Consider the following 24,740-nt stretch of genomic DNA (forward strand, 5'->3'; position numbering starts at 1 on the left):
TTGATGTCACTTTGATATCCAATGGTTCTGCCGGACGCGTCGTGAACTGGACTGTCCATTTGGAAGCGTCAGCAAGCGACCACCGTCTGATCACGTTCGCCTACAGGACCGAGAGGGGCCACGCGTCTCTCGCTCCACTTGTGAGCGAGTCACTGCCGAGGCGTTTCAGGACCAAGGGAACCGACTGGGTACGTTTTGACCGCGAGTTTGCTGAGGGTCTGGACAGGATGGCCTCGCGCCCTCCGCCAAAGGACATGCACGCTGCGGCTGAGGACCTCACGAATCTCATTATTGAAAAAGCGGAGGGCACTATCGGAAGGACGACCCCGAGACCGCCGAACCTCGCACCCTGGTGGAAGCCGAGACTGACAAGACTGAGAGACACAATGAGGAGGGCCAGAAGGGCCTTACAAGCAGCGCGAAGATCGCTGGAGGGGCCGCTGCACGCGGACCATCCGCTTGCGGTCACCTACAGGACCACTAGACTCAAGTTCAAAAAGGCAATCAGTAAGGCTAAGAAGGTGCACTGGAGAGAGTTCGTCACTGAAATGGGTGGCAATGATCCGTGGGGCCCCCCCTTCCGCGTGATGAAGCTGGGCTTACGGCCCGGAAAAGTCATGTCGGCGGTACGGCGCCCCGACGGATCGTTCACCAATAGCTCTGAAGAGTCCGCCACAGTCCTGTTGGATGCTCTTATCCCGCAGGACAACGAGTCGCTCGACATTGACAACGACTGATTTCAGCAGCTTCGCGTCTATGCGCTGCTCCCCTTAAACACTCCGCGATCCGCAGCCACTACCATGTCCGAGCTAGGGATCCTGTTTGCCAGCCTCCCGATTGGCAAAGCCCCGGGGCTTGACTGCATAGATAACGCGCTAGCGAGAAGGGCGTGGTCTCTTGCCTCACACGAGATCACGCAACTCTACAAAGAATGCATGAGTAGTGGCATATTCCCCGACTGCTGGAAAAAGGGTCATCTCACGGTGATCCCCAAAACCGGCAGTCGCCCTCCTTGTGACCCGAAAGCGTATAGACCGATTACGCTCCTTCCCGTCTTCGGGAAGATATTGGAAAGATTGATAAACAGCAGGATTGAGTCCCACCTGTCGGAAAACTGTCCAATCTCGCAAAGACAATTTGGGTTTAGACCCGGAAAGTCCACCGAGGATGCGATTCGCTTTGTGATCGATTCTGTGGAGAGCTCTGGCAAGGACCTCGTTGCCGGGATTTTTCTCGACATCGCGGGCGCGTTTGATACTGCGTGGTGGCCCTTGGTTCTGGCAAAGCTTAGGCTGAAACAGATCCCCGGGGACCTCTTTGCCTTAGTTCAAAGCTACTTCAGCAACAGGGAGATAACCTACGCCTCCAGCATTTGGCATTCCCGAGTAAACTCCTTAACTCTCGTGAGACGCGCACTATTAAGCGGGCAGCGACTTGCGCTGATCTCGCTTACCAAAGCCTACCGCACAACTTCTACTGACGCGCTTGCCGTACTCGCGGGGGTGCTACCCCTCGATCTGCACGTCCAAGTCAGAGGATCGATCACCCTCCTCTTGAGGGGGATCAGCACAATACTCGCCGGTGTCCATCTGACACCACCGCAGAGATCCGAGGACGTTCCTTACAGGAAGTGACATTGTGTACAAGACCGCATTTGCGGCATGGCAGGCGAGGTGAACCGCCTCCCCCAAGGGACCCAAGGCACACTTACCGTTTTTTTCCAGACGTATTCTGCAGGCACCAAACTAGAAGACTCCAACCTTCGCACTGGATTAGCCAGTTCCTCACCGGCCATGGCAACTTCGCCGCCAGACTCCACGAGTTTGGCTTGATAGTAGATGGGCCGGGTTGTACCTGCGGGCATGACCACCAAGATGTTGAACACATCCTCTGGGATTGCCCGCTTATGGAATTCGAACGAGCGGAGCTGTTTGCCAGGGTCCGTCCTCACACGGCCCCAATTGGTCATGGAGATCTGATAGCAACCGACGCCAACTTTGCGGCATTCGAAAAATTTGCAGCGTCGTATGGGGAGCGGGATAGCCCTGACTTTTCTGTAGACTCATCCATTTCAATTCGTGACACTCAGTATGCGGATACACAAAGCGCTTAACGTCAGCGCACAGCAGAGCCAGTCCAAAAAACATATACCTATGTTAGCTACGTGCAGCGTGCTCCTCCTTCTGCAGTCTACGCATTGGAGTCTGTCACCCTTTTTATAGGATCCTCAGTCAAATGTTATACGTGTTTTCAAGTTAAATAATGATATTGGAAGAGTGTGAGTAGATAGATCATTGCCAGTGTTGATACTACCTTTTGAGCCTACCTATTGCTGTTATATTATATATAGTATCGTATTTTCTATCGAATCATTAAAATACCAATTACTTCCGTCTATCGTAACGATTTTTAATGGTTTTAATAATTAGCTTTGTCGATTGCCCTGTCGATATATCGCACCTAATTTTCAGTCCGATCGACTCGCTATTTACATAACGCATGACGAAAGTGAAATTTTAACCCCCCTGGCGGTATAATAAATAATAACACGAACTCTAAATAATCCCAAACACGCTCCATTATGGTTATAATAATCGCCGTATCTTCAAGTCGGCGGATACGTCAAGATTTACCGATATGCAGATGTGATCAGAAATTTCTTCATAGTGATTTATAATATAAAAGGATTGATAATCTCATAGCTGTATAAAAATAATTGTTTCTTTTTACGTGTCCCACACAGGAAGCACTTTGTTTTTTTTTTCTACGTAATATATTATATGATCCAGCGAGGCAATTTATTATTAAGACATTGTTGGTGGATTTTTATAGATGAGCAATTTAGAACCAGTATTTTTGGGTTGGCCGCAGATGAGAGCGCGATTATTTAACGACTGTCTCACGCTTCCATGTATAACTGACTTCAAAATCATTAAACATAGATAAAGAACTAGATTAGTTACCTAGGTACTGTTCTGCGCTGCAGATGTATTCTAATTTTCATGGAATTATGAAACATAATTTTGCGGCTAACTAAAAGGTCAACGGTTTCACAGGACATACACCTGTTCAGATAATAAGATTTGAACAGAGATACCTACCTACTTACCGCTACAAATTTTTGCCAATAAATGTAAAATATTACTTGAATTGTTTAATATTTACAATGATAGTTATACCACCGTGTTAAAACCAAAATCCGACGTGCAGCGACTTCCGGTTTCCACCTTCATACTGTGGTAAGACCATGGCTCCCACAAGAGTAGAGGGGTGACAGGGCTCTAGCCTGGGGACCCGGGGTCTGGGGGGCCCGTCGTGACGGGTCGACCTAACAAATGAGATAGAAAGAGACACTATTATTTATCCATTAAACATATCATGTATTTCCAAGATTGAACGTACACCGTTTTTACAATAAATGTCTTAAATAGTATAAATTTAATGATAGGTACTAGATTTATTTTTGACCGATTTTATCAATATTTTTTGTATATATCAAATTTTTATATTTGTATATCGAAAAAATGCCAATCCCGGGATCGTCAAATTGTAATCCCGAAATCCTGGGATCAAAAATTTGGCTCGGGATTGGATTTCCTAGTCATGAGTATTGATTTTACCAGGGCAGTATATTATTATATCGGTACATAGATTGCCATTGATTAGTGTAAATAATCATTTTTTCAGTCATATCTGCCTTTTTAAATTGTATAGGTACCTACTTACATAATACTATACTAAATTTAGCAATGCTTGCAATCCTCACAATCTATGGTTCGATTCTGAAAATACATAAGAATTTTAAAATTTATAATAATTTAATATGTACAAGCAATGTATATTTCGATCGATTTCAGATACCTATCCGATTGGGCATCGATTTTTTTTATAAAAGATATACCTACATGTTTAGTTTTAGAAAAAACTATTTTCGATAATGTAATAATCAAATTGTTTGTAGGTATGGTGTTTTCCCGTTGCCAGGGTCCTCGTTGGTGAGATTGATAATCTCTGTGTTCATAAAAGTGACGCTAATAAAAATGACAAGCAAGACTCGAATTTTATTTGAGGCGTTAGATTTGAACATGGAACATGGCATTTAGTGCGTATCAATGACCTTCTGCTTCCTCCCAATTTTCTTATTCTCTATGATGCCGATCGGCTCTATGAATCCCCGACGAATCGAAAATTACACTCTTTTCATTATGGTGTCTCATTAGATGTGTTTTATATTAAATTTAGATGTGTAAAAATCTACATAGCTACCTACCTTACAATTTTACAGTTGTTAGTTGTTGTAAAATCTTTTTCCCTATTTCGTTGACTGTATAATTTTTACCTATTTTTATTAGGTATACTTGATCCACTCATATCAATTAGTGTACATAATGAAAATAGATAATAATATAGTTATCTGAATAGGGAAATAAATTTTACATTAAAATATGTGTATTTATATTTCTCAATATAGTTGCTTATATTTTCATTAGGGATACTTGATCCATCTTGTATTTGAAATACACTCTTATTGCTTGTGTTAAATAAAAAAAAATCTGTCTTACGATAAAAATGGTTATGTAGATATATTATCTAAAAACTATTCAGCATATTATTAGCATAAATTCACAGTTGAAAAAGACTTACATTCGAGTTCATAGCTGTCATGTTTTAAATGCATATTTCATTTCGGAATAATTTGATTACTGATTTTAATAATAATTTACTGCGCAATGTATGACTGCAACATGCTTTCTTTTGTCTAATTAGCGGATTCGGAGCAACGAAATCTCACATGATCGTGCAGTTTTCAGCCATTTACAGTAAACCAACGGGCAGTATTTTTCTCACATGTCATTCGTTGCGAAATCTAATTTATTACAGCCAACAAAAAAACGTGAGGAATTGTGGCTCAGTTTTTGTTCATCTCGCAGTAGAGAGGTAAATACCTACTGTACATACTACCATTTTCTCTTCATAAAGGTTTTCCATTCCTCATATGGTACACTCTCTCCGATTTGATATGGCTAATCATCAGTTTTTTGGTACATAACCTACTGTATAATTATGTCGACTTAGCCAACTATCTACATTTCACTCATTATACCATTGACTTTCAAACTGTTTTGGTTGACGAAACCCTTGGATCATTTTGTAAAATCTCAGGGAACTCCTACCAGAATGGCATATTAATAACGGGTCTAGGACGATTCGGCGCCGGGACAACTGGGCGCTATACAATCGAATTAAATTCGAAAATAACTAAACGTTCGTTAATTATAGGTACTTTTAAAATATGTATTTAATACTTGGTGAGAATTTAAATATGCACTCGTAAATAATGATTTAATTGCGCATATGTTTAAGTTCCAATGAGAAGAGAGTTCTATTATTTTTATATAAAGCCTCAGGCATGATAATTCTCAATATGCATTAAAAAACATTATGTTAATAGTAAAGTGAATTAAAACTACTAGGTAGTAGATAGAAACTGATTAAAATTCTTCGTCTACTTTCTGTATAAAGTCGTAACGAACATGTATTTATTTCATTAGATAGTGCGGCGCCCAATTGTCTTGGCGCTCAGTTATCCTATTTCCTTGAGGTGACGCATCAGTGAAACGGCAAATAATTTTCAACTGTAGGCGCGACGAAATTTTGGACTCACTCGCATTCAGTGAGAGAACGTCGAGCTAGAAACACGTCACTTTGCTTCGTGATGGCGACGGGCCAATTAATTCTTAAATCGTGTAAAGATGACTAAAAACGTTACCCATTTACTTTAAAAAGAAAACATGTCAATGAATATATTATTATTGTTACTAATAGAACAATAAACAGAACATAAAATGGACGTATGCTGGATTTATACGACAAATAATATTTCGTTTGACAGGCGTCATTTGCACCCGCGACCCGCAATCCGCGCATCGCCTAGCAACGATCTTTTTAGATCGTGCCTCAACTGATGTACGGCCTTAATATCCAGACAAATTTTATCAAAGTGCCACCCATACGCAGACTCAAGCCGCCCCTTTATAATTCCATTACATTTATTAAAATTCTAACATGCACATTACAAAATATTCAGAGAATACTAGCGCCACAGACGAAAATGTGTTGGCTCGCAGGCTGGCTGTTATTCAATTTGTATTTAATTCAGTGGAAGTTCCCAGTGGATTGGGCTAATGGCTAACAACTATTAATCGCAAAAAATACTGTCAAGACAACCCCCGCTATGGGTAGGTCCATAACATCGACGATCCATAAGATCAAACATGGTAATTTACTTACTTCTGTCTCACTAATACTACACTATTTACATAAGGTCTCGTGGCCTGTTGTAGTGCTAAATTAAAGAAATTTACGCTCTAGGCACAATTGGATTTCACGATGTCTGTCTATTATATATTATATAATATTTATATACATAATATAGACTCCAGATAAAATAACGGCTATCGACAATATTATATCTGAGATGCTTTCTGCAGTTTTTTTTATATATTCAGCGTGGACCGGATAACCTGGAGAGACTGGTAGTCTCCAAGGAAGGTTAAGTAGATGAATAATGTGGAGCAACCAAGTGAAGAAATTTACTGGGACATCCTTCATGCTACTCTGAGAGAAGCAGATGACTAAGATGGGTTGCGACGAGGTAACGTCCAATAAAAGGATATTAGGTATATATCCACATTCACATATCTGTATTTTTATACGCTGTGACTCTTGCTAAATATTTTGTGTCATTTTACAGTAATATCAATAATATTAAGTTCGAATTCCCCGCTAGAAACTATCCTATAATCATAATCCGATCGTCGGATGTTTTAATTGCATTTTGATCAAATCGAGAATGTTGAATTGCCTTATAATAACGTCAAAAATAACTTTCTTAGTGATATCCAATTTCAGAGTCGTATAATTTTCCAATATCACATATTATATTGTGAAGGCAATAGCAAATTCGTTATATGTATCAAACTGGTTAAATTAATTGCGAATTATATTAATTAATAACTTAATAGAATTGTCTATGGATACAATTTATTAACTCATTAAAGATTCTAATAACAGTAATAACTTTCCTAATGTGGTATTAATCTAATCCTCTCTATTGATTATTATTATTATTTATCGCAGATTTTTATTATTAGCTGAGATAATATACCTGTTTATTAAATAATAATATTACATTGTATTTGACGCCTGGCGACTGGCAACACTTTTAAATAGATCAGACGTTCGCAAATGAGAATGATGTTCATAATTGCACACGATTGCAGAAAGACAGAAGAAAATAGGCGAATATGTTGGAAATACAATAATATCGTATATTATATTTACATAGTTTCAATATTAAATTATTAATAATAACCGATAAAGACATCTTAATATATTATTATATATGTAGTACAGGAAGAATTATGAATGATTCAAAAATAGGCAAGTAGGTCCCCGTAGTAGGTATCATTGATACGAATCAATTTCAAATGTCAGAATTCAATTTAATTTGAACATTTCTGGCAACTACTTAATAAATGTCAGGATGGCTAAAATGTTAAAATACGTACAAATTACCGCTAGTTCAAACGCTGGAAGAAGAACGTGTTATCCAGTCTCAATGCATACCGATACGGTATGAAACATGACATATTTTTCAAATTTAATGCAGATGGGTTTAAATATGCCTGTCCATCATTCTCATATTCTTAGGGTTTAGTTTATGTTTATACAGTGAGTGAACGGCGTCCCAATTTTATTGAATACATTTCACAATTAGTAAGTACATATACCTATACAAATAATATAAGAGTTTAAAATAAGCGGTTTTAACAAATTTTCTATTATAATTATATTCTGTAAGTTGTGTCTATTAATAATTTTGTGTTGGTTCTACTCTTTTTCGTCTCTTTGTTGTCATTTCTGAGTTGGGATTATGTCATGTCGCGTACATCAGTGTGCATTGCGCCTTAGCTCAGTCGCACACATAAATATGTATATATATGGTATATATCGTGTCGACTGGGATATGGCCATAAATCAAAACTACCGGTAATGTTGCAACTCTATTTTGCACACACAAACCATGCTTGGATAGTGACGTCACGCGGTTAGCCGAAACTAATGAAAAAACAGCTTCTGAACATGCGCTGATACGATATTTTGCTATTCTACTAGATTTCTTTTATTTTGTTAACTGTCAATTCATGGTGGAACTGCATTGTATTGTTGTTTTAATTTAATAAAACGCATTTTTTTTTGTAGTACTTATTCAACTTTTAATCAATAGATTAGGACCGGTTGCGTCCGCCTCAGAGGGACATTTTCAACTCAACTTCTGAAACAACTTTCAACTTTTGAAAGTGTCCCTCTGAGGCGGACGAAACCGGTCCTAATCTATTGATTAAAAGTGGAATAAGTACTACAAAAACAAATTGCGTTTTATTAATAAATTAAAACAACAATTCTGCTAGATATGTCGCATCGACGATATGTCTTTTGTAAATGACAACAAAATCGTATCGACAAATTTGATGTGTTGCAGTCGACAAAAATTTCTATGTAAGTACGACATTGCTAAGTTAGCACCGTCCAGGTCTTTTCTTCAGAAAACGAAACGATTATACACTAACTGGTTTCGTTACGAAGACAACCAGGGTCGTCGCTTGTCCCCTTATATCATGTAGGCGTTATCTGCATAATCTATAATTTATGATAAAGTATGAAACCTCTTTCTATGATAATTGAAAAATTGTGTAGATATTTACAGGGTCGGTTGTCTTCATAATATTTTAGTCATTTAGTGTAGGTATTATCCCATTATTGTAAGCTCGAGCAAGGTGTTATGAATGTTATATGATAATATGGGAAATAAAGTATAATACTATCTTTATTCTTTGGCATAATGTTATTAGTTATTATTAAATCAAAAGAATGCGATGTTATCAAATTTCACACGATGTTTTTCATGAACAGCATTAATTAAATACAATAAAAACAGATGTGTGAACTTAAAAAGTCGTTCGTTGTTGCTACAGCCATCATTTCATTACGTATCTAAATAATTCTTATCTGAAATACGTTAAAATAATACTTAATAATCTACTCGAAACGAGTTTTCAGTTTTATTTAACAGCTACCGTATAATTTTTCAACAGAAACACTACATTTATTGAGATATCAGATGGATTAGGTAACGTGTTTTAAGTTTTAACTCCCGTTAATGCATTTCAAATGGAACACGATGGATAGTAATTTAATATTTACGAAACTTGTGCGTAAAAGTCGACACATGTTGTGGCGATGCAACACTGTGTAAATTATGGCCACCTCAGTCAGTGGCGAAGGGTACCTGTTGGAGATAGATAGGCTGTGGTAAAAGTAAAGTCGGGCTATGCTGTCACTTGTTACCCGGACAACATATCCATTTGGCGGAGAACTACAGGATGTACACCATATCCTCTGGAAATGTCCGAGAATGTGCTCCGAGAGGGAAGAGATGCTTAAGTCGGTCCAACCAGCTGTTGGGCCCATCGGGCCCTCCGTCCTGGTCGCCACAAAGGCCAATTACATTGCATTAAAAAAAATATGGCGTCTTATTGCAGATGTGAAGATCTCTTCACATAGTTTTGTTTGTCCGTAGGTATTGTTTTAGCTTTCTTTTTGTATCTTATATATCTTAAATTTAATTATTTCTATTCTAATGGATTTAAATTCAAATTCCATCAAGTACCTTCGGTCGATAGTATTAATATCATCTCCGCGCCTTTCTCTCCAATGGCACTTTTTATTAAATTACGTCTTTCAGTAAACTCAGTCAAAGCTCACTCGAGAGCGTGCCGATCTCAATCTTAGGTGGCTGCTCCTGAGACATTCCCAGGCGTAAACAACTGCTGATGCTTCACACCCATAGCATTGTTGTACTATCACGTTTAAACCGCGCCGAAATGAATGTTACAAAAATTATATCTCAGTTAGTGTAGGCTTAAATACATACATCCCAGGGTCACGTGGTAGTACGACACTGGTTTTGACACCGTGTGTATGTGTTGTATGCGTGAAATTTACCAAATTTGAATTTTTGTCTAATTGTATTGGTGACGTTGGTGTAATATCTGTTTACATATGATGTGAGTTCTAATAGTTACATGTTGGTAAAAATTCTTTCTTAACTTTCTTCTTTAAGCACTACGGTGCATGGTTGCAGCATCAGTCCCGTGCGGCTCCGTTTCGGGACGGAATGACAACTTAAAATCACTTCTTTCAGACACGTTTAAAGCGTCATGGAAAGCGGCCGTGCATATCCACGGCTGTGCATATATGACGGGTGGTGGTGGGAACTTTAAAGTTACATGTCGGTCTAGTTAAGCGAACCGGCAGACAGATGTCGTTAGCTTATTATACAATTGTTATTGAATATAAAATAATGGACTTATTATTTAAATACCGGTATTGAAAAGGTTAATAGGAAATCAAAATATATTTTTCTTGAAAAGGTAGACTTTAAATAGTTTAAATCTTTAAATCATTGCCTAGTATGGAGTCTTCACCACTCCCTCGAGAAGACTCCTTCAATTTGCTCATTCATCCGCTCGCCTTCTATAAAATGGGTATTCCAAAATCTAAAGCTAATAGTCGACTGAAGAAGGAGAGCGCAGACTGCCCCCAAATATTGCATGCGCGTTTCATTTACGTGACAAACTTTATTGAATATTATTATGGTACCTACAGGCGTAACTATTGAAAATAACAAAATATTTTTTAAGGCATGTTAGGTTTATCCCATATTTTTCCCTACTAAAGATCCGTAGCATGTTTAAATTAATGTTGTGTTCCTTCTTATTAGGTTTATTTTAATGAATACTATTTTCGCGTGTTCTATATTTTCTCTTTGTCAATGAAGCCATTTATGCTTAGATTTTAATAAAGTGGTTATTTCAGGTTTGTTATATTTATATACATGCGTTGAACTCTCCACTATTGCCAATGACGTTATTTTATGGTGACGCGTTACCATCGTTTAAACTTGATTTTATCTTTATAGTTTTCAACTCCGTATAGGCACATATTATACTTCACTTGGGAACGAATGGTTTAAATCAGTGATACACAACCCGCGCCCCAAAATGACAAGTACGTTCACCAAATCACCTTCAAAACCATACAGTGCTGTTTTTTTCTATAATTAATATTTTTTGCACGTATTACAGAGTGCAGAGTAATTGGATCATTTGACGATTGACTGATTTGTAACTATTGAATTTAAAAAATTGTATGCCTAATCTAGTTCAAAATATCATTATTTTTCCCTTCTGTCAAATAAGCTGTGCACCAATGGTTTAAATAGATTATAATATAAAATATTTTTTTAATTCTATCACATTTCAGTAAATAATTATTGTGATGAGTTGTATTTTGGAACTCCGGAACTTGGAATCCGAATGGGTGTGGCGGGGTGCATTCAACCAACAAGATCAAATTTCGTTTTTTCAACGCGTGCGTGCTGCCTTTATTCCGGAGACATGGCATCTTACTAAGCTTCAAAGGTCTCAGCTCTTGAGCTTTGAGAATCGATGTCTCCACCGAATTTTATGGGCACATTGGTACGACCGCGTTACAAACACTCGTGAGTAGACACACACTCGGTGATTGAAGTAACCAAGAAGAGACGCTTCATTTGGCTGGGACATGTGTTCCAGATGCCGCCAGAGAGTGCGGCACTCCGTACCCTTGTAGCACAACCCCAAGGGTTCCATCGCCGCGGCCGGCCCTCCCTTACCCTTCGCCAGGGTTGGCGAAACTTTTTGTGTACGCGTGCCAAAATATCCCAAATATTATTTTTCGACTGTCTAGCGTGCCGAGCAGTTTTTCATGGTAAAAATAGTTTTTAAAAATCCTATTAAAAATGATGATGTTCTAGATACCACTTAAAAAACATTGCACATATAGCTTTATCACTTTTTTCAATTACGTCATACATTTCGATCCACCAATTTTATACCAATACTTCTACTAGATTAAGTAGATAAGTTTTTATTTCTTATTTGGTGCTGTCATTTTTTTCGGGTAGAATTTAAAAAAAATGTTGTGCATTTTATTTGGAACAGTCGATCGTCGTGAAAATGAAAATTATCTATTAGGCTATACCTCAGTTGAGGCATGGTCTAAAAAGATCTTGGCTAGGCGATGCGCGGATTGCGGGTCGCGGGTTCAAATGACGCATGTCAAACGAAATATAATTTGTCATATAAATCCAACATGTCTCCATTTAATGTCCATTTATTGATCTATCAGTAACAATAGTAATATATTCATTGACATGTTTTCTTTTTAAAGTAAATGGGTAACGTTTTTAGTCATCTTTACACGATTTAAGAATTAATACGCCCGTCGCCATCACGAAACAAAATGATGTATTGACACCTCGACGTTCGCTCTCAGACTACCAGCGAGTCCAAAATTTCGTCGCGCCTATATTTGAAAATTATTTGCCGTTTCACTGAAGTATCGCCTTAAGGTGACGCATCAGTGAAACGCCAAATAATTTTCAACTGTACGCGCGACGAAATTTTGTACTCGCTTCGCATTCATTGAGAGAACGTCGAGTCAGACATACGTCACTTTGCTGCGTGATGGCGACGGGCCAATTAATTCTAAAATCGTGTAAAGATGATTAAAAATTTTACCCATTTACTTTAAAAAGAAAACATGTCAATGAATATATTATTATTGTTACTAATAGAATAATAAACAGAACATAAAATGGACGTATGTTGGATTTATATGAGAAATAATATTTCGTTTGACAGGCGTCTTTTGCACCCGCGACCCGCAATCCGCACATCGCCTAGCAACGATCTTTTTAGACCGTGCCTCAACTAATGCATGGCCTTAAGTAGAATATGGTTGGACTTCCATGTACATACTACTAACATGTGCCCTGGGCGTTTTCATTTCAAACATAATACACGTTAACCTCAAACCATGTCTTGCTCAGCACTTATTTAAATATCCGAGTTCTCTGCAGTCTGTATTGCTCAATTTGTAGTCGTAATGACAATCGTTTGTGCGTAAGATTATGCCATTATATGCAAATCCGTAATCACATACCTATCTACCACTCGGCAGAATTCTTTACCACGCGGAAGCTTAAGGCATCGGTTGTTGAACTCGATTCATATTTTCATGACCATAAAAACACAACTAAATCGAACAAAATATGTAATAGTTATTTGGTAGTTACATATAACATAGATAGCTACCTATTATAGAGGTACTTGGCCAACCGTCGTTTATTTGTAAGAGGACAGCCCAATATATATTTTAGCCAGCGCTCGAAATGGGAAATTATATGGACCGGAGCGATGATTTTCACAAAATATTAACACATTTATCTAATTTTATTTGTATTACGTACAAATAAGTGGTAAAATATTTAGACGGTCATATAACAGTCTTGCAAATGTTGTCAGCGCCGCAGGAGGAAAACAGGGTTTACGACATATCATAAGTATTATTTTTTATCATGACTCCGACAAATTTCGTATGAAATTTTAAATATGATAGGTACCTATATAGAGAAAATGAATTTATTATTTTTTAATAATTCACGAATCGGGACGCAATATTTAATTGTTTCACGAGACGGAGCGAAAATTTCGGTGATTTCATGAACCGGAGTTGCATTCCCATTTCTAGGGCTAATTTTAGCATGGTGTCCAGGGAACATAAAATGTATGGGAACTGGTTTACCCTACTAGGTGTTATAGTTATATGTATAACAGGCTACGGATCACTATTGTGGAAAAATATAGAATAAACGTAAACAAGTATGGTATTTTGTTTTCTCTTTATCTTAATATGCATTGCATTGCATGCGGGATGGTGTATTTTAAATTGTTTATTCCCAAAAATAGAGTGTACTGTCACATGCTCTTGGACCTCAGGCTTGGTTATCAAATGCGCTCAGTGTTACCATCTTTTCAAAGTGGAATTATAGTACAGAACCTCCAAAATTATAGTATTTGGGGAAAAAATATAGTACGCGTTGTCATCTGTTGAAAATCTATAGGTTTTTTTTGCTTCAGAAAAGTTTTCAGAAAAAAAAATAACAGGGAATTTGATCCGAGACCCCTTTTTATTTAGGTACTTCTTCCAACCAAAAATGCTTACCGAAGAATTCAAGAAATTTCATTTTAAACAAAAAATCAAGGGATTTTTTTACGTTTTTATAGCAATTTTTTTCCATGTTCTCCAAATATTATATTGCGAAATTATACTTAGTACTTTGCACCAATCTATCGAACGGAAATATCGAAATTTTAGTACTTTTTACATATTTTTTTTCCGATATTCAAAATTATAGTATTTTAGGCGTAGGTACTATACCTGTTTTATATCATACATAGTACGCGGACCAAAATTATAGTACAAATACTATAATTATAGTACGGTTGGAAACACTGAATGCGCTTAAAGATCGTAATTAGTGAGATCATTAGTGTCCGTTTCGTCCGCGATGTCTTGTCTTTTAGACATGCGACATGCCACATCGGAATATTAAAGCGGGTTAATCATTAAATGGGTTTATCAATAATGGCTACAAGCTTTGTGAGAAAGTTGTTCGACAGCAAATCATCTGGGCAAGATCCTCAGTCATGGGGTCTTGATAAAAAAGAAGAAGTAATATTCACTTTACCTAAATGATTCGTATTTTTTCTGTTTCTGGGGGCGGGCGGATCTGAAACCCCCATCACTTGAGCGCGCGCCTTTATTTTTGGGGGTGCGGGATATTGTAAAGGTTAAGAACCTCTGCTCTATTATGTCTTCCCACATCCAGTTAAATTGTATTATTTTTTCATAATCTAATCGGCACTCGCTAGAATGGTTAGATCAAGCGCAATATGCAAATCAAGTTGATATTGTTTATGGTCCGCCGTGATTTCTCGGCAGTAAAAAAGCGGCCAGCCGCGGCTAGTTGTCAGGTGTCATAAATCACCGAATGACATTTACCAGATGTAATATGTTACGGTGGCTAATTGGATTTGCCGAGTCATTAATGCTGAATTATGCACGGTGCCCACAAAATCGTGTCCCTAATCTAAAACAGGTGCAAGACAATTTATTATGTTTTAGATTCGTCGTGAATTCTAGAAATATCTCGAGACTTTTCGTATTAAATCCGCCGTAACCAAAATAATTTTTACCTGTCCATTTTTTTTATTGTTCAAGCAATGTTTATACAAACAGTAAGTACTTTTAAACATTTAAGCCCTATTTGTTAGCACCTGTTTTCAAATATTTTTGGATAATTACATATTTTTACATATCTAGGTTTAAGCACATAAACACAAAATTTCAATGTTTCTGGACCAATTGGAATAAAATTAAGTACAAAATTAAATATGTAATGTTTTAAATAAAAATACTGGACTTCAAACGCTGCAGAATATTAAAGCTGTTTTGGAAAATCCATCAGATGTCTCAGATGTTTCAATTTTTTCCACTTCAGAAATAGTTTCATTTACATACGCAATAATAACATCTGTAGAAGTGGGAAGAAGTTTTTCCATGTATAAATTTTTTCTAAGATCAAATCGTCAAAGATTCACTTTCGAAAATTCTAAGAATAATTTTATTATTTATTGTAATAAAGAGTTTTCTATTTGTGAATAAATAATAAATTAAACTATTGAGATATATTTATGATTTATTGTAATAGGTAGGTACTTATTTAAATTTTTAGCACCTATTTTTGTTTTTTAGCGCATACTTATGAAATTTTAATCACATATTTTCCAATTATATCTACATATTTTATGTACCTACTTATTATTCATTTTTTAACACCTAAAAATCCTAAGCCTAATTATAACCAATAGAAAAAAAAATGTAAGACACCCCAGGAATCGAACCTACATCTCTCGGCTATCGCGCTTACGCACATTGACCACAATGCTAATGGAGTTATACTTAATTAAGACAAATTTAACTAACTTTGATTTAAAATACAAAAGCCAATCGCCAATGTAGCTCAATTATTTAAAAAGCGCTTCAGTGTGTATTAAAAGCCATTAGTCCCAATCTTAAATCAAACGCAAAAGCGTCCACGTACACAGAGTTGTGTACCACTACAATTAATAATGCATGTTATAAATAATGTTAGGCCCGTTTCAGACGGGACACCGGTGTCGCGCTCGATATAATATAGAAGGCCTTTGTATTCGAATAAACGGGCCTTCGTATTATGTTTATGAATGCCCCAGAACTAATGAGTCAACGCATAATTTCGCGTTATAAATTAGAACATAAAACTGGCTGCGGTAATAAAAACAAGTGTATCGGCGGCTTGAGAATGTAGCGGCCGACGGAAAAGTGTACCGGACACGCGTTGACTCATTAGCTCTGGGGCGTTCGTAAACATAATACAATGGACCCTTTATTCGAATACAAAGGCCTCTTTACTATATACGAGCGCGACACCGGTGTCCCATCTGAAACGGGCCTTATACTTAAGTACATGGTTTCAAGATTTTTTTAGTTGAATGTCATTAAAATGTAATGGTTTGTTTTCTTTTATTATATGAATGTGAGACGTGTATTTATTTTCAAACGCGATTTGTTAGAAGTTTGAAAAGGGAATAGGTACGTAAATAATAACCAAGTACGTTTGGTAAAAAAGTAAAGACTACCTATTGATTGTCATGGGTGGTCGTAAAATTCATTAAAACTTGATATGTACACCGAAAAAGATGAGTAAGAGGCAGTGGCGAAGGGTGGAGGTAGGCTGTTAAGATTCGACATAAATAGTCCACAATAAATTTTGTCAGCCATGCGTATTTGTTTTCATTGAACTAAGTCTACAATTTAAAGATGGTGTTAGTTAGTTTTTAAAAATAATTTAAATCCTGCCTAAACCAAACCATAATAGTTTTGGTATATTTTGGACGATACGACAAAATTGTGCACACTTTTTCATTCATAATTATTTATTTTCGTTGGATTAAGAATACATATTTCACATATTGTTGGTTATTTTTTTTAATTCATCAAGCCCTGCCTAGACCAAAATATAATAGATAAAAAATATTTTTCTTTCTATACAATATCCAAAGTTATGTATGATTTAATTGCATAATTTTAGATATTTTATAGATTAACGAATATTTTTTCACTATAATCTATTATGGCTCGGTTTTCGCAGGATTTAATTGAATTATAAAAACTAACCAACAGAATCTGTTAATTATAGACTTATTTCAATGAAAACCAATACGTATGATTGACAAAGTTTAGTATGCACTATTTATAGCGGATCTTAAAAGCCTACCTCCACCCTTCGCCACTGGTAAGAGGCCATCCATGGACTGAAACCGTATGCGGTTTAGATCCGTGTGCCATACTAAACTTACGATTTTTGTTCATGAAAATAAATTTTCACTAAATTTGTAAGTGTATGGTATAAACGGATACTATCAGATGCTTTTAATATACTTTGTGGAAATATATTTCCATGACCAGAAAAGATATGCTTAGTATAGCACACGGCTCGAAACCGCATACGGTTTCAGTCCATGGATGGCCTATAAGATGAGTGAAAGATGACAATCGCGAACAAGCTGTTTTATGTATCTTATTATTATCTATGCAAGCTTCGATCACCGGTACGAGGTGTATAATAAAATAATAACATCGACCATTATTAAAAATATATTAATAAGAAAATCAAGTTTTCCAACAAGTTGCCCACCTATTGTGATGATCGAAATAGATTGTTGTTAGACAAGTAGGTGATTTCAATGTATATTCAAATGTTGTATGACAAAGCCACCGTACATCATAAAGATTCATATTATATCAGTAAGCGTGTCATTTATTTCACACTGATTATTGTGCAAAACTGGAGCCCTATGCAGAATCCAAGATTTCGATCCTAAGGATAAGTTGCCGAAAAGCATGACTTAACTATAGACTATACTGAGTATAGAGTTAAGGAATCCTTAACCATATACTACTTTTGTTATGAACACGCCCCCTTCTGTATTACCATTTACCACTGACAGCTGCTGTCAAAATAAATTCGCATGTCTATAAAACAGTCCATACACTCAAATTCATTTAACAATGCAATATGAATATTGATAGTGTTAATTCGTTTGGCATGTAGGTACTTGCAGAATATTATTTTACTTTTATACGCCAGCCCGCAGAAATACAAGATGCCAGATGATAGAATGACACTTGACGCTAGTGTGTTAAAAAAATATCTTGCGATGCCTGTGGAATCACATATAATGACTTATAACGGAAACATAAGAGTATTATAATTAAATATTAATATGCAGTTGTCATATTTTTGTCATCGTTTAAAAATTATAAAATAATTACCTAAACTATAGGAAAGAGAATTTTTAAATATGGTATTATTTTCAATAGAAATGATCTTAACTAAGCGCTCTGCCGTAGTGATTTGGCGGGCGCATCGCGGCGGCGTCTTGCGAAACTCAAACGTATAACCGTGTGTATTATGCCCCAAAAAAGACACTGTCTACGAACATTTTACACACGGTTATACGTTTGAGTTTCGCAAGACGCCGCCGCGCCGCGCCCGCGCGACCACTACGTTCTTCCACTAAGGACAATGTTTCTGCATAGTGTTTTCTGCTAAGGAAATTTTAGTTATGACAAATGTTTCTGCATTCCGCTCCAGCTTTAAGGGGGAGGCGTCTACCTACCGGAGGCACCTAGCGGAAAAATACGAAGCTTGCAATTTTAGACATTTTTTTGATAATTTACAATTTCAACTGTATTAATAATTAATAAATATGTATCTGAAAACTTTAAAAAGAAAAAAAAATTAAGTCAAAGATAAACTTACAATTTTATTGTAAAAAAAATCTGAATTTGTTACATATTTATGTCCACATTACGTTATATTTTATGGTCATATTACCTACTCATATTTGTTATTAAAATTTAGTTTATTAAGTTTTCAATTTTTACTCTTACAGATTTTTGACCAATAATTCATAGTTTTAATATTTTTTATATTTATTTTAAAAAACATCGATTTTTTTATAAAAATGGAAATGTGTATAACTTGAAATCCTTTTTATTTATATGAAATTTATTTAGATATGGTCCCACTATAATAAAGACTTTTTTGGTAATTTATTAATTAAGGGGGAGGCCTTCAGACCCATTCTACCTTCTACCCATCAGAGGCACCTAGCGGAAAAATACGAAGCTTGCAATTTGAGAATTTTTTTTTGATAATTTACAATTTCAACTGTATTAATTGATAAATAAATATGTATCTGAAAACATTAAAAAGAAAAATATTTTTTGTTTTAAGTCAAAGATATAAGTACTGTTATAAAATGTGACTTAATTTCTTAAAGCATCCCGTCTTATTATTACATATTATTTTATGGTGATATTTATTATTAAAAGTTAGTTTATTAAGTTTTCTATAAAGTCATGAAGAGATTTTTGACTAATTCATAGTTTTAATATTTTTATATTTATTTTTAATAACATCGATTTTTATTAAAAATATAAATGAAATCCTTTTTATTTATATGTGCACCAAAAACGAAATGCCTCATAGACAGGTCAATATTATTATCAAGACACTCGTTTCCGTTTTCATTTCCTCGATAATTTGACACAAACTTTTGACGTTTGACATGACATGACATGACATGACAAAACCGTGTGAAAATTATATCTACGGAAATTCAACAAAGTATTTAATTACCAATGTAAAATAACTCATAGAATATTTCTTTGTATCTTTAAGAGAATCGTGATATTTTGTTTTATTCATTGTTTGATTTTAATATTTCAACTAATATTGACATTTCTCAATTTCAGGTGACATCCTGTCCGGAGTGTGCTATGTGGGACTATGGGATGCAGAGGCTCTCCGAGGATTCGTTTTGGTTCCGCTCTGCGTCTACCTGGCCCTCGGGACGACCTTCCTTCTCGCTGGATTCGTCTCCCTCTTCCGCATCAGGACGGTTATGAAACACGACGGTACCAAAACGGACAAACTGGAGAAACTCATGATCCGCATCGGGGTATTCAGCGTCCTCTACACAGTGCCGGCGTTAATCGTGATGGCCTGCCTATTCTACGAGCAAGCGTACCTCGGCAGCTGGATGGTGACGTGGCACAAAAACATGTGCGGGAGAACGCCTTACAATATCCCCTGCCCGGCCGGGGAAAGGGCTCGCTCGCCCGACTTTCGGCCTATCTTCGAAGTCTTCATGATCAAATATCTGATGGCCATGATAGTGGGGATAACGTCCAGTTTCTGGATTTGGTCAGGCAAAACCATCGTCTCCTGGAAGCAGTTCTTCGACAGAATACAAGGGCGGAGAGTGGAATCTTATGTGTGATGAATATTGAGTGCTAAATGAAAATGAACTATTGACAGTGCTAGGAATTTTATTATCGCTGTCACTGTAAAATGATGTGCTTGTCGGATCGAGTTCTTCAGAAACTCAAAATCCTTAAAGAACAATTGTTATTGTCCTTTAATCTAGAAAAAACGCTATGAATAAATAAATGAATGCATATTATAGTGATGCCAAGTGTATATTTCATTAATTTTAATAATTTTAGTCCTAATTTTTTATGTATATCTGGTCGCTCTTTTTATAATATTATTTACTGTCAAAAGAGTCAATATTAGAATTTATTGAATATTTCAAAGGGAACACCAAAATCAGATTGCTAACCTCGGTGGAGAAACGGCCCATAATCCAAAAAAGTATTCTGAGATATTGTAAGTTAAATGTTATTTGAATGTAAATTGAACTAACAAAAGTAGTGATTTTTTTATATGTATATAGGGTTATTGAAATGGAAATCTCAACAAAGATTTGACTTATACCGTTTTTCATCCTGGGTCTATTCTATACTTATCGACCGCTAAAGTGATAAAGTGATAAATATTATCAAATTTAGGGTAGGCTTGTATCAAAATATTAGCACTTATTGTAACAATTACACGAAGTTGGTTTTTATTGTTGCAATAAGTGCTATATTTTAACAGCACCTATCTTGCTGCTGTTAAAATATCGCACTTATTGCAACAATAAAAACCAATTTCGTGTAATTGTTACAATAAGTGCTAATATTTGATACAAACCTACCCTAAGTTTGATACTATTTATCACTTTAGTGTTCGATAAGTATATAATAGACCCACAGTTTCGATTAATTTTTTTACTAAGCATCATGAAATCAATATTGTTTAACAATATAATGGCAGCATCTAATAATACCTCAATAAGGGAAACCGGTCCTGATCTAATTTTTTTTTAAATCATAAAACTATTGTTTTAATTTGTTTTTTAACATGAATGAATTTTTGAATTATTTTCAATTTTATTAGACTATGTTTTTATTTGTTGAAAAGACTGACAGAACAGACAGTTATTTTAGGTATAAGTGAATCCAAATCAATTGTGCTATTTTAATTATAGTATTCTATGTATTTAAATGATCATCGTACTTTTTTTTATACCTGCTTAATTAATTAAGTTATTTTTGTGTTTTCGTAATTTAGGAAGCCTACCTGTTTGACTGTGTTGATGACGCATTTTTTGACAAGGAATTCTGCTTAAGGGGGGACATGCTCGTCGAAGGTCAAAATTGAGTTTTTATTGTATTTTCAAACCATGATCCTGGACACTCCTTAAACGTTGTAGATAATCTATTTATATAATATTGAAGCCTTATTATCCTTTATAGTTATTTTAAACATTTGATGACTGCATAAAGTATTTTTGTTACATAAAATAGTATTCTTTTAAACCTCTCGCTCTAATGTTTTGGAATATAGTCATATTTCGGTACATAACTGTACAGTGGTGTTAAGATTTTTTACATTTATTAATTTTTAGACGCATTTATAAAACCATTGGTATAATTTATTACGAGATAATTTTTGTAAAATATTCACGATAAATAATTATATTGATAATCTCTGTGATCCCAAATTTGACAAGAATTAGGCATTTTATTATTCAAAAAATCGGCAAGATCAACACATTTGAAGATGATTCTAAAGATACTTATTATAAGCTATGTCTTCGACCATTCAAGTGTGATAAACATCTTATGAATAATGATTGCTTTATAATAATTATTGACCTAAGAATAAGGTAGTGTTTTTTTGAAATACGCCATTTCTTTTGGCATTCCCCAGTGGTTAAGCTACAACATACGGCCGTAGCCATAAATTGACAAACTATAATTAAACTAGGGAGTAAAATTATGTTAACGCGCGTATTTGAACATGTACCTAACCGAATTTTTTTTTATTTTTTTTTAAACGGTACATGTTCAAACACGTGCGTCAATATCATTTTACTCCCTACTTCAATTATAGTTTGTCAATTTATGGCTACGGCCGTATGTTGTAGCATAAACACTGGGGAATGCCAAAAGAAATGGCGTATTTCAAAAAAACACTACCTTATTCTTAGGTCAATAATTATTATAAAGCAATCATAATTCGTATGATGTTTATCACACTTGAATGGTCAAAGACATAGCTTATAATAAGTATCTTTAGAATCATCTTCAAATGTGTTAATCTTGCCGATTTTTTGAATAATAAAATGCCTAATTCTTGTCAAATTTGGGATCACATAGATTATCAATATAATTTTTTATCGTGAATATTTTACAAAAATTATCTCGTAATAAATTATACTAATGGTTTTATAAATGCGTCTAAAAATTAATAAATGTAAAAAATCGTAACACCACTGCACAGTTATGTACCGAAATATGACTATATTCCAAAACATTAGAGCGAGAGGTTTAAAAGAATACTATTTTATGTAACAAAAATACTTTATGCAGTCATCAAATGTTTAAAATAACTATAAAGGATAATAAGGCTTCAAAATTATATAAATAGATTATCTACAACGTTTAAGGAGTGTCCAGGATCGTGGTTTGAAAATACAATAAAAACTCAATTTTGACCTTCGACGAGCATGTCCCCCCTTAAGAGATAAATGTTACAGTTAATATAGTAATCTATTTCATTGATGAATCAGGAAGACTAAAAAATACTCAAATTTTGCAATATTATTGTAAGAAAATATTTTATAAATCAAAAATCATTTTTTACCAAAATGTATTATTTTATTTTAACGACACTATATCCATAGAGAATATATTGTCTTGAAAATAGTGCCTGCTCTATGACTGTCTATCTTTTACAAAATAAAAATTGATGCCGTAGGGTGGGTACTGCAGTGGCCTAAATCTTAAAAGTTAGTTGGGAGTTGAATGTATTATTTATGTATTAAAAAAAATAACAATAACTTTGTGTTTGACCATTTTTGATTGAATTGAAATAATTCTAAAGGTAATTTTAAAATCAAACCCAATATTTATTTCAAGAATCTGCATAAATTATCAGCAAATAATATTAAAAACTATAAGTTAGGCCACTACAGTACCTACTTGCACTGCAGCTACATTATCATAATCAAATTAGACTGCCTATGTGGTTCCAATTTATGTATTATTTAAAATCATATTTTTAAGACAGTACATATTTATTCTAATGTCTTTAAGGAATGGATCAAACATTTTGACAATAAATAAATTAAATCTCATTATTTAACACCCTAAACTGTCAAAATCAATAATGATTTTTCTTAAAAATCTTATAAAAATTTCAGTTGGATGACTGATTTTTTAAAATAATAATAATTAGCCATGACTACTGGGTGAACAACTTTCCATCCTTCATATATAATAGAATATCGCTCCATTGGTACACAATAATTAAGTATCTATATAAAAGGTGATTTGAAAAAATGACAGACAATGTTTTTTGGAAACTGTGTGCTATACATAAAATATTACCAAAGCTTGTGGAACCTGGAGGAGATTTTAAATTTTGTCCTTTATACCCCGTTTACACGTGCATGGATTGACTGCTGACAAAAATGTACATCTAAACACGTACTATCGTGCAAATTGAAAGATTGCATGCACATATTAAAAAAAGTTCAGAGGCTTCTGAATTTTCACTTGGCGATTGGACCGTGCAATATCTGCGCCTGCGTAGTAGAAGCGGACCTGCCGGTAAAAAAACAAACTACACCGCGCAGAGACTCTTGAGGTTAACTGATTTTCACAACCTGTCAAATAGTACTATAAAATGACAACATCGTGTCTCGCTTACTCTTGACGAATGAGATTGGTGAGACAGTCAGCACTTTTATGTGTAAACAGTTATTATTGTGATAGTTTAAAATACACTCTATTGTTGCAAGTAAATCCAGTACAGGCGCTACTAAGTCCAGTTTTAGTTTTGATTTACTTGCACTTCAGTGATATAAAACCTCATTGGTTACAACCAACCAATGAACAGTGTCGATCGGGAATCTAGCTTAATAAAACCTTTCCGATAATATAGTAAATCAATGATGAACCCCGATCATATTTTCAGTGCAATGTTGCACTATGTGTAGTTATTATAATAGTTAAATTAATAAACATTGGTGGTTAAAAAAATGTGTAGCGATATCTTAACTTTATTAGAAATACATTTACTATATAAAAGCTTGCCTGGAGTGAAAAAAGCTGTTTCAAACATCTTTATCATATTAAATTAATAATCACATCCCAAATTCTAAAAGTTTATCACAAAATAATAAAAGTATTTTTATTGTATTATGTTTAATTTTGTTGCCGTTTTA

General features: G+C 35.2%; 1 protein-coding gene across 1 annotated transcript in view; it reads left to right on the top strand.

Annotated features, from left to right (window-relative positions):
* Positions 1–20,549, top strand: part of fz (frizzled class receptor) — a 273,213-nt gene extending 252,664 nt beyond the window's left edge. The window contains exon 2 of the mRNA XM_085955383.1: positions 19,876–20,549. Coding sequence (XP_085811509.1) covers positions 19,876–20,402 — 527 coding nt within the window. The 3' untranslated portion in view covers positions 20,403–20,549. The remainder of the gene's footprint in view (positions 1–19,875) is intronic.
* Positions 20,550–24,740: the final 4,191 nt, after the last annotated feature.

The sequence above is a fragment of the Rhyacophila brunnea genome, unplaced genomic scaffold (genome assembly GCF_057557595.1).
Source record: "Rhyacophila brunnea isolate RB1 unplaced genomic scaffold, BYU_Rbru_1.0 scaffold_5, whole genome shotgun sequence".
Classification (NCBI taxonomy): domain Eukaryota; kingdom Metazoa; phylum Arthropoda; class Insecta; order Trichoptera; family Rhyacophilidae; genus Rhyacophila; species Rhyacophila brunnea.